This window comes from Hetaerina americana, unplaced genomic scaffold (assembly GCF_022747635.1).
Source record: "Hetaerina americana unplaced genomic scaffold, ioHetAmer1.1.p SCAF_3, whole genome shotgun sequence".
Taxonomy (NCBI): domain Eukaryota; kingdom Metazoa; phylum Arthropoda; class Insecta; order Odonata; family Calopterygidae; genus Hetaerina; species Hetaerina americana.
The window spans coordinates 57742491-57755167 of record NW_027286874.1 but is presented as its reverse complement, the minus strand read 5'-3'; the positions used below and the strand labels follow the sequence as shown (position 1 = coordinate 57755167).

At 33.9% G+C, this 12677-nt stretch overlaps 1 protein-coding gene across 1 annotated transcript in view; it reads left to right on the top strand.

Moving 5' to 3' along the window:
* The window catches only part of LOC139690621 (xaa-Pro aminopeptidase 3-like), a 21166-nt gene extending 8706 nt beyond the window's left edge, over window positions 1-12460 (top strand). The window contains exons 6-9 of the mRNA XM_071588105.1: window positions 1547-1755; window positions 2175-2467; window positions 4399-4519; window positions 7434-12460. Of these exons, the coding sequence (XP_071444206.1) occupies window positions 1547-1755; window positions 2175-2467; window positions 4399-4519; window positions 7434-7633 (823 nt within the window). The 3' untranslated portion in view covers window positions 7634-12460. The remainder of the gene's footprint in view (window positions 1-1546; window positions 1756-2174; window positions 2468-4398; window positions 4520-7433) is intronic.
* The last annotated feature ends 217 nt before the right edge of the window (window positions 12461-12677 follow it).

Below are 12677 nucleotides of genomic sequence, written 5' to 3'. Positions count from 1 at the left end.
GATTGGGAAAATAGGTAAGTTTTTATTTGTATAAAAAGTCTTCATGTATTCAGAAGTTAGAAGATAAGTACAAGGTTTTTGATAGTATAAACAACTCCTTTCAAGGCTGTTGCATGCATACCTACTGCCTTGCCTTGCTTTTTTTGAAGGGCTTGGTTCCTTGAAAACCTGTAAATTTTCAATGAATCTGATGCCATTTAACATTTAGTTAGATGGGAAAATGACTGATGGTGCCTTGATATTTTATAGACAATGATATTGATTTTGATGTGCATATTTGTCAATCTCTATAAACATTGGTTGCTATTTAATAACAATTATGTAATCAACTTTGCACCTAATAATTGCAATCATGGGTTGTCATTATTTTTCATAGGCTTTAATTAATTTACCAGATAGATAGATATATTTATTCACCATAGAACAATAAATAATTGTATGAACTTATCAATGACTCAATCAAATTTGCAGGTACATTAAATGTACATCTTGACAAATTCATACACTTATGGGTGTGTTTGCATTGCATAATAATGGGTATTAAAGATTTAAAAAACAGGACAAGAACAAGAATTGGCTCTTTCCGGGGATCGAGATGGTGCGGGGGCTAATGTACTGGCTTCCCAGCCTGAGGGTGCGGGTTCTAATCCCGGCGGTGTTGAATATTTTTCAGAGGTATCTCGATCCCTACTTGAGGTGCTTTGTGGAGGGCACTTAGAGTGAGTACGCCGTCCGTCGGATGGGACGTTTAACTGCGGACCCCTTGGCGCCTTTCGTAAAGAGTAGGCTAATGCCAACGCCGGGTTTCTCTCCACCCTTCATCCTTTCCTGTCCATCCTCTATGGTGCAAATGACCTTAGCTGTCGGTCGCCTCCCCTAAACACTACTACTATTACTGGCTCTTTCCATTTATTCTTGGACTCTATTAAAAACATTATTTACAAAGAAGTCTTTTAACATTTTTTTAACCAACAAAAAATGAGAACTGTAGGCCTATAATCTTGCTTTATGGGAATGGTATAGCACTGTCTCCGACATGGTGCTCTTGGAAAATGCTAAAATATTTGTACTTGTAAGATAACTATAATAAGATACCTGAAGTATCTTTGTAAGTTCCAATAAGTAGTTTCTATTCAGGTCAATTTAACTTCTTTGAATCCTCAAATTTGGCCATCATTATGGTAGTGGTTATAGGGAATGCATCGTGCACTATTCTGAAAGTCTCATTGCATCATCCAATTCAAATGGATACTTGATGAATTTGGCAATTTTCACTTGAAGTGCATTCATTCTTTTTTTGCATCTGAATACTCTTCGGTTAAAATTCTCTGAATAGAAAAAGTAGCTTTTTCCACTGTTGAGTTAAATGAAATCTCACCACTACTACTGTTCTCGAAGGACATGTCGCAGAGTGTGGTCGAATATAATCATTTTTTGCTGTGCCAACCAATAGTATATCAGAAATATTTAGTGTGTGTCTGTTAATGAATGAAGAAAATTTACTGATGCACATAAAATGCTTAGTGCTTGTTTAATTTCTTTTAAGGAATAGTGATGGTGACTGTCGGACTGTATCCTTGGGCTGGGTTTCAGAGCATGATATTTGGGCTCGTGTTGACTTTGAGTGCAGAACACGGGGTGCACAGCGTTTAGCCTATCCACCCGTTGTGGCGGGTGGGCCTCGTGCAAACACTATTCACTATGTTGCAAATGATCAGAGGATTCCAGCTGGACAGATGGTGCTTATGGATGCTGGTAAGAATAGTTAATCAGTGTGATTTGACATTGATTAATATCTTTATAAAAAATGTTGACTGTGGAAGCCTTAACTTCATGAAATCCCATCTTAATTTGGGAAGAGAAAAAATATGAGTAAAAATTACACAATTAATTTATAAACATAACTTGTGTTGTAAATTGTTTATTATAATTTTTTTATCATTCTACAGTATCCTAACATGCTTTGGTGTGACTCTTTTCTTCTTTAAAAATGAGACATTTTGGTTGTATTTAATATCTAGTTGTGAATATAAGGATGTGTTATTTCTTTCAACTCTTTGTCTTCTCTTCTTGCAAGTTATTTATTCCTCTGCTGAGTCAGCAAACTTTTGGGAAGTAAATGTGAGAGGGAGTTTATATTCATATATTTATACCATGTATTATTCTATTTTCAGGATGTGAATACTATGGGTATTGTAGCGACATTACACGCACTTGGCCCGTTAGTGGACGATTCACTGGTCCTCAGGCAGAGCTGTATACTGCTGTACTCTGGGTTCAGCAGCGTCTTATACAAATGTGTCGTCCATCAGAAACTTTGGATCCCTCGCAGAAACTCAGAAGTGACTTCAGTGGATCAGTACACTCCTTAGATGCCCTCTTTCATACTATGTGTCTGCTTCTCGGAGAACGTTTGAAAGATTTGGGTTTCCTTCCTGGAGGTGCTTCACCTGATGAAATGTCTAAGGTCAGTATAATGGGAACACGGCTAAAAATTTCATATCTGTATTTCATTTATTATAAAGTGAACTATTTTTTATTTTACCATCTGATAGAAACTGCCACCTGGCTTAGTCTGAATAGAAAGAGTAGTCATTGACATTGGTCTCTAATTAAATACATTATAAGAAAATATAGTTCTGAATAGAAAGAGTAGTCATTGACATTGGTCTCTAATTAAATACATTATAAGAAAATATAGTTCTGAATAGAAAGAGTAGTCATTGACATTGGTCTCTAATTAAATACATTATAAGAAAATATAGTTAAAAAAAAATATTGGCATAAATACTCCGTGTGTGGGTTAATTTTGCTAATGTTTTGTTATTTTATTTGCGCCAAAATATTTTGTCTATAACTGTTCGTGGGTCGAACTTTACTTTGCAGTTTTTCAGTGATCTTTTTTGTTTGTTAGCTTCTTCAAAAGTCACCCAGTTTCTTGAACATTGAGTTATTGTTTCAAGTTTGATGTGTTGGAGTTGTCATATAGCAATGGAAAAATACATATTTGTAGTTGTAAACTGACATTTTTCTTTAATGACAAGTTTTGATGCATTGCATAACTTTTAGCTGACTTCAGTTTGATGTTACATTGGAATAATGGGAAGGATTTTCGGGGGATTGACAGAACCAATCAGAATATTTTTTGATGATTGAGACGGATAAATGAGATGTGTGGGTGCACTCACACCAGCAAGGAAATTCAGGTTGTTGGGTGATTTGAAGTAAACCATTGTAAGCGGGATTATGGAATGGGATGTTTTAGGATAGGTTTGTGTGATCAACAGCATGGATAATTAATCAAGGGTTCAGAGTTTGATGGTGGGTTAGCAAATGCCCTTTGCTGCCACGTGGTTATTCAGCTGGGTCCATTGTCCATGATCAACCTTTGGGCTATAGCCTGACTTGACTGTTTCTGTTGAGGCTCAATTGATGCTACTGTAATGAGGGCATTGAGGGAAATGAAAAAGGGGGGAAGGAAAGAGATTGGAGAAGGGGCAGGGGGATCAAGGACAGGATATTGCTCTTACCATGACTCGTCTTGTCGGCATTAAATTCATTCTTTCATAAGCTAAAAAGCCTAGCATATTTAGGTAAAGTTTTTCCATGTATTTTTTAACTTCTTATCCAAAATTTATTCCCATATATTTTATTGTTTTAACCATTTTCATTTTTTTTATTGCCCGGCAGGAATTGTCATTCATCGGGTCAATTTTTCCATTATATTATATTGTATCTTTCCATTTCTCCATGATGTTAATTTTGCACATATGTTTATCACTTAAAACTTGTATATTCTTATCTCATCTTCCTGTTCAGATTCTTCCATAGTATTAAAGCCAAAGTCTTATGAAACTTATTTAAATAAATTTTCTTTTTCTGTCATCCTCTTTTATTTACCACTCTCAATCGCTTTTTCTGCTATCTTAGTCCAGCTCTTTTAATCTTTTCTCTGCAGTTTTCATACGCTTTCCTTCAGTTATATTTCTCTAGCATTCATAGTCATCTAAACATTTTGCATTCAGGTGCAATTTCTTGTATAGATGTTAGAGAAATTGAGGTTTAATTATAATTGCAATCATCTTCATATCAGTAGAATATGAAATCTCTTTATTTCAAACATTTTAGCAACCATTTACAAGTATAATCTCCTATTATCGTAGCTTGGCAGCTCGTATTCCCAGAACAGTATTAGGAAATGCCTTCAGTTATGTCTTAATTATGCCTTGCTGCCGTAGTAATGTATGCTACTTAGTTTGTTTAAAGAATTAAAGACTATTTTTATGTAAAGTTTGAGTTTGAAAATTTGCTTATTATATGTAGATATAATAATGTAAACATATATTAATCACTTTTATCAACCTCTAAATTTGTTTTACGCAACATTTCCAAATTTAGGTGGCATATCGTTACTGCCCTCATCATGTTAGTCACTACTTGGGAATGGATGTGCATGACACACCAGCTGTCCCTCGATCTCTTCCTCTTTTGCCTGGAATGGTTGTAACAGTTGAACCAGGTGAGTTTTTTGCTCATTTACCTCTTTCATGGTCCAACACCAAGATCATTTTTAATATTCATATTCTTGACCTTATATTTATGATATTCACCATTTTTGAGAACTTTCTATTTACTATATATATATATATATATATATATATATATATATATATATATATATATATATATATATATATATATATATATATACATACACATATATATATATACATATATATATACATATATATATATACATATATATATACATATATATATACATATATATATACATATATATATATATATATATATATATATATATATATATATAGATACATACATACATTCAAACACGAAATCCCGCCAAACGGCGAATAAATACTCATTTATATAGAAACAGATATAAGGAAAAGGGATAGGAACACACATAATGGACGAACACAATAAAGGTGGGGAAGGCGGAATCGAACGGATCACAAGAGTAAAAATATATCCTAGACCGGGACTCAAACATCGGATCTTTCCACTTGCCGGGCGGATGCTCTTAACCACTTGAGCTATCCAGGAAACGTAATTTACCCTGAGATCCGTGGGTCTAATATGTCGCCAAGCGCCCTGATTCTTTAGCCAAGAGATGGCGTCAGGGGGCTGTTTTACCCACCAAAGGAGAAATACACACGACACAAGAGGAAAGGCAGTAGGTTGGTTAGAATTCATGCAACATCATACAGGAAAGGAACAGTGCGTTTCGTGGCACGCATAGCCAGAAGAAAGAGATGAGCCACATTGGCCAAATACACATTCAAACACGAAATCCCGCCAAACGGCGAATAAATACTCATTTATATAGAAACAGATATAAGGAAACGCCTGGCAAGTGGAAAGATCCGGTGTTCGAGTCCTGGTCTAGGAAATATTTTTACTCTTGTGATCCGTTAGATTCCGCCTTCCCCACCTTTATTGTGTTCATCCATTATGTGTGTTCCTATCCCTTTTCCTTATATCTGTTTCTATATAAATGAGTATTTATTCGCCGTTTGGCGGGATTTCGTGTTTGAATGTGTATTTGGCCAATGTGGCTCATCTCTTTCTTCTGGCTATGCGTGCCACGAAACGCACTGTTCCTTTCCTGTATGATGTTGTATGAATTCTGACCAACCTACTGCCTTTCCTCTTGTGTCGTGTGTATTTATCCTTTGGTGGGTAAAACAGCCCCCTGACGCCATCTCTTGGCTAAAGAATCGGGGCGCTTGGCGACATATTAGACCCACGGATCTCAGGGTAAATTACGTTTCCTGGATAGCTAATGTGGTTAAGAGCATCCGTCCGGCAAGTGGAAAGATCCGATGTTCGAGTCCCGGTCTAGAAAATATTTTTACTCTTGTGATCCGTTTGATGCCGCCTTCCCCACCTTTATTGTGTTCGTCCATTGTGTGTGTTCCTATCCCTTTTCCTTATATCTGTTTCTATATAAATGAGTATATATATATATATATATATATATATATATATATATATATATATATATATATATATATATATATATATATTTATTTATTTATAATATCTTATCTACTTTATTTATGCCAGCAAATGGCATATAACTTCAAGGTAATTCTCCTTATTGACCATATGACCTTGTGGTAAGAACTCCTGATGCACTATGACCCAGTTATCAAAGAAAACAGTGAGCAAAACCTTGACATTTGGTCGCACTTGGGGTGCTTTTTTGGTCTTGGTTCTCATGGGTTCTTCGATTGGGACAATTGGGCTTTGGTTTCAACGTCATAGCCATATGCCCATGATTCGTCACCAGTTATGATCCTATTAAGCAAATCAGGATCATCATTGACGTCATTCAACAGCTCCTGAGTGATGTCCTCATGGGACGGTTCTTTTGGTCAAAATTAAGCAGTTTCGGAATGAACTTCGCTGACATTCATCTGATGCCCATAACATCCAAAAAAAATTGCATGGCACGAGCCAATCAATATGCCAACATCCTCTGCAACTTCTCTAATAATGATTCGGAGATTTTTCAAATAATTTTCTTCACTGCTTCAACATTTTCATCTGCTGTTGACATGCTGGGGCGTCCAGGAGAAGGCTCGTTTTTGGCATCTTCTCGGCCATCGTGGAAGAGCTTGTACCTGTTATAAACATTTTTTTACTCAGAGCAGACTCACCGTATGCCACTATCAACATCTCAAGTGTTCTGGAGCACTTAATCCCATTTATTACACAAAATTTGATGCAAATTCTTTTATCCTTGTTTTTGCAGAAAATCGCCAAGCACGCCAAAACACATCTTTTATTTGAATCTGTCAATATCAAATAAATATGCTATATTGTTGAAACTGTAAACAAATGTTTGGGACAGGTGTACCAACACAACAAAACACAAAATCAAAAGTCGAATGTATGTTGACCACGAAATTTGAAAAGTCACCTTACTTTTTGAACATACTATATAAAATAACAATCTTCATAGCTAATTAAGCTTAACTGTTTGTCTACATAATGTATTATTTGAACAAATTTATTGGAAGGCTTTGTAAACTTTCTACTCGTAGTAAGCTCTGCCACTACATAATGCATACCCTTGTTTTCTGGAGCTTCTGATTGTTAGAAAACAATTTTTGATTGAAGAAATAGATTTAAGCCTGATTGGCCGCAGACTTTTTATGAATTCCAAAAAATATATTTATATTTGGCAAAAAATGAGTTGCAATAAGGTAATTTTATATCTCTTATGTCTTACATAATGTTATGTATGTTTTTTTGATGATTTAATAAAGTTTTGATGCTTGATTTTTTGACTGCATATCAATTTATATTTCCAAATAGCCCATGGAGTAAATGATATTGGAAAAATGAAAGTTCACCATTAGTGCATTAGATTCCTATATATACTCTGGATTTATTCTCAGGAATATATGTACCTGAGTCTGATATGATGGCACCAGCACGGTATCGAGGAATGGGGGTTCGAATTGAAGATGACATTCTGATTGGTGGTTGGGGTAATGAGGAATGTGGCACCGGGGGACCACAGAACAGTGATCCAATAATCCTCACAGATTCTTGCCCTCGAGAGTTGGTTGCTGTGGAAGAACTCATTGGAGCATGATTATTTTGGACATGGTACCATTAAAGCTCTGGTAATGGTTTATTAGGTTTGGTTTTTATAAGCATTTGGATCTAATGCTCATTTAAAGGGAAAATTAACGTTTATGCTGTAATCATCAAACAATGTGCCTTGTTTTGTCTTGTTATGCATATGCAAGTCTTGATATTGTTATTCATTAGGTAATGGATAATATTTTTAATTTTTATAAAATTTTAGAAGCGACTTTCATCGATAATGAATTTTTGAATAGATATGTGCCCAGGTGCCAATTACCTCATTGTATTTTCTTACACTCTATGCCACTGTATAAAATTCCCTGCCATCATTAATTATAATGGAATTTGCTATCTCATCAAAATTACTTAGAATGAAATTGATAACTATCCTGGAGTAATGTAAATAATGTGTTACTTTTGCTCATTTAACTTTGAATGGATTCTTAGATTATTTGGGCTATTTGTCCATGAATAACTGTCAAGTATTTAATGACTTCATGTAAAATAACTCGTTTAATTTTTGTATAAAGAATGGTGAAGAAAGGCCTTTTCATGATGAATTTCTTCTATGGTTAACTTTTTCTCTCTATTGTTGGTCAACTCTCTGGAGAAATCTCTTCGGGTGAAAATACATCCTCTTGTAGGAATATAAATTTTTGATTTTTCATTTCAGTTTTCTTAATGAAGTGTGATGGGGACTCATTATGTGATCAGAAGTGGCAATGTTTTGACAAGGCTTGCATGACTATTACCCTGCAGCAGATAGGGATGGTATCAATGTATTTAGTGAACAAAATATGAAAATCTTGCATCATTGGTTAGAAATTATATCCCTTTGTATCCCTGTATTCAATTATTGAAAATTAGAACTCCATCAAGTGAGATACATAGTTGAAATTTCTCATATTGCAACGAAATATGTTGCAAATATATTTTGCACTACCTTATTGTTTAATGGAGTCATCCAATGATGGTATCAAAAGGAATAAATATCATAGTGTCAAAAACACTTAACTTGAATGGGACTCGAACATGGTCGAGAGCTTGAAACAATTTAGCTCCTGAGTGGAAAGTGTGGCGTGATTGGGAAATATGCAAAATTTCAGTTCTCTCAATATTTTACACTTGAAATATTCAACATGTCAGATACACTGAGATCCAGTAGTATTAATCATTAACAATGTCAAAACTAATTGAGGATACACCATGGTGTTTTCCTGGTGAAGGCCTTCAATAATCAATAAATTTGAAAAGATTCCACTTTCTTATCCCTCAATTTTGGGTCAATAAAAGAAGTCGAACCACTTGAAATACATGTAATTTTATATTACAATATCTACAGACTTGATGTCCAAAACTCTTAATTCTAATTTATTATTGCAGTTGTCTTAATTGTTCACTAGATAGTAATTGTAGAATACATTTCTTGGTTAAGGTGTGCCGTTATATTTGATTAAATGTAACATCTGATGAGGAGTCTGGCATACTCTTTTATAGTTTATGCTCTAATCACATTAGTGTGTATTGTATTGGCTACATTCCCCTCTTACAAAATTAAAAAGACAGTAATTGGGAAGAATAATTTGGTTGAATAAGTTTGTTTTATTCAAATATTTATGGATATCTACCAAAAATATCTCTAGCAAAACACATTTCAAGGAAATTGAGTATTACAAATGGTTTTGATGGTCAGACTTTCAACTGAATCAATATGAATGGATGGAAACTTTTGGATACAGCAAAACATTGTTTTGCACAATCTATGTTAGTGATGAGTTAGACTTTTTTCAATGCCTCTGCATGAAGTGTTTGATCAACACCAATCAGGTCTAATGTGAAAGGTCATAGATTTACCATTATACTTTAGCAAAATGTATGATGCAACACTTTTATTCTGCCTAAATATATGTACGAGTCTCGTATTTGAAGACTTAGCAGACTAACAATATTAACCATTCCTTACTGATGCATAATCTTACACTAAGTAGCAATTTTCTGCTAAATTCAGAGCGAACATGAGTGAAATGCATTTGCTGTTAATAGTCAACTTTTAAGAGTGAGGCAATTTTTATTTTCAGTCACAAAATTTATTTTTGAAAAATTGTTGTACATTCACAAATATCCTAATTCTGCCTGGTTTTCTGCTCCTTTAAAAAAATTAGGACTCGCCTTTTTCAAGGTTATGTTAGACACCACATGTACCAAGTGAAGGTATCTCTCTTAACGACTATTTGCCTAATATCCATTCAATGTAATGACAATTCACTAGTCACCATACAGTATTCATAGAATAACATACCATGTCAGCCTGAATATATGGAAACACCAAATATAAGGTGATTTTTGTTTTTGAGCTGTCATTTTAGGAAAACTTTTAATACATATGGTAGAAGTATTCAGAAAGTTTGCTATGAAGAAGAGAGTGTATTTTATATGACTGTTGTTACATTTAATAATAAATATATGGTTTTCTGCAGACTCAATTCATTTTAAATTGCAGTAAAAGCTACTATTTAATACTAGCTAGTATTTTAAACATATCTAGAGAGTAGCTAAATATTAATTAAAATATAACTGAGGAGGTGAGTGCAACACTTGGCCTTTCCACTGCAGAAACTACATTACCAAGATCCTCCCTTATTACAAACGTGAAGACTTTGAGCTCGAAGCAAATTTTCTGTGGAAAACTCTTCTTCTATGGATGTGATATCAATCTGAGATCCTACTATGAATTATAGTCTTCCTAGCTGTCATGAATATAATATTTTTGGTTCTTATCATGGTGGGATTAAGCTTCAATGTACATTCACACAAAATAAGTCATTGAACATCTCAAAATGTGAATTGCATTCTGTGATTGGTTTTTGTTAGGCTTTAAAAATGGCATGGATAACAATTTTCAACCCCTTGCCAATGGAAAAATTACTCTCTCTATATTCGTGTCAATACTGCATGATACGCCAGACCAATATTACATCATACTTGACTGCAATGATGAATTGCCCACCAGCCAATCTCTCAATTTATCTCATAGCACACCTTAACTGGTATGTTGTTATTTATTTTTTGCGCATCTACATTTGTGAAACAAATGCTAGTCAAATCGGTTGGTATGAGTATTTGAAAGTTTAAGCATTAAAACCCAAATTTTGGGCTGGCTACATATGTCATATGTACATGGGATGAATGGTGATATCGCATAGTGTAAATGCATCAATGGATGGTCACATTGTTTCATATTTGAACATACATGCTACTCAATGGGTAATTAGATTTTTGCCACCTTGAAGCTATGGTGTTATGCACCTTCATTGAATGCCATAAGACAATTTTTCTCAGTTGATCCGTAGTCCTTTGATACAGGAGACGTCAGAATCCATGGTAGACTGAAGATGGGAGGTGTAATTTTGCAGTTTAATTTATTCTTTGACTATATTGTATACAATTCAGCAGCACAATCTCATTCCCGTGAGACAAGGTGATGGAAGTCTTCAGTTCTCATTATTATATTGGAACGCCAACATAAGTCAGTGATAAATAACTGCTTAAACAAGATGAAATATTTAACTTCAGCAAGATCACAGTTTGTGCCATAGTCATGATTACTTCTTACCTCCATACCCTATTATTATTATAATTTGTCATCTGCTGTCCCATATGCACAAAAATTAACCTCTTTCATTTTTATGTAAAAATTTGATTGGGAATGAGTAAAAAAGATATGGTTAACAATAGAGTAAATATATTTATTATGAGCAAGATTGATTCCAATTTGGATTATTTATTGTAACAATATTAATTGAATATGCATATCAAAATCCATATTAGAGTTTTTAACAGTTTTCAAGGAATGCATTGTTTTTTCATAAATGATCTTTTATTTAATAATGTAATGGCATGCTTTTGAGAAACCTTGAGTCAATATTGTAAATTGAGGAATGCCTTTTGAGCATACAAGTATGTATGATGTTGATTCTTTAATATCATCCAGCTACTTTGTTTTAGTCTTGGTTTGGGGTCAGATTAAACTAAGTTCTCATTCCTTTCCTATCCTGAGAATGCATTTTTAATTTGATTAAGATAGTTTTCCGGTTTTATCCCATTCATTGTATTAGTAGGTAATCAAATGTTTCCTATTTATATCCTACATACTTCATTTTACTAATCCCTAAATGATAACCGAAGTAGGGCCTGGTGTACCAATGGTCATAGGTTTGTACTTTAGGAAGCAAGAACTACTGAATCAATGTAATTTCCTGCTTAGTGTGGCTTCTGTTTAATTATGAGTCGGTAAAGATAAATTCATAAAATTTCATTTCAAATAGTGTGCTACTGTAGATAGGGCACCAATCAAGTTTATCACATTAGTGGCAAAGGCACACCATATACTTGTTACCTTTATTAATTTTCATGATGGAGGAAAGCATATTTGTTGTGTAATGTATGGGAAAGCTTACCCAAGAAAAAATAAAAATTAAAGACATTGCCATTTTATGTTAAGTCACCCATTTATGTTCTCCATTGAATGATGTTTGTATGAAAACACGATATATAATGAGATATGTTGAAGTTTTTGTCAGAAGTCCCGAGAGATTTTGCAATTGCTTTCATTGTGTATTTATTACCAAAGGAAGCAACCAAAGCAATAATTACCTACTTTGGTTGTAAAAAATGATTAATTCATGTGATAAGAACTTTTCTGAACCGTTGATTGAAATAATATATGACTGATTGCTCGTATTTTCAAAAAATTAACTTCAATGTGTGTCTGGATGAGTTACGTCTGATTGTATTATAACCTTACAAAGAATGTAAAAATGTTTTTTAAGGAGTGTGGAAAGTAATTCTTGAATTATATTTAATACTTTTGAAACAACTTTATGGTATATAAAAAATAATTGAATATCTATCAGAATTTCATTTGCCTTTTTCATCCCCAACCAGTTGAAAATAGATAATAAAAACACCCTCATCATTTTCCTGACTTGTGTACAGGAACTTGTATGTACAATATTTTGTTCATAATACAACAATATAGGAGGGAGATC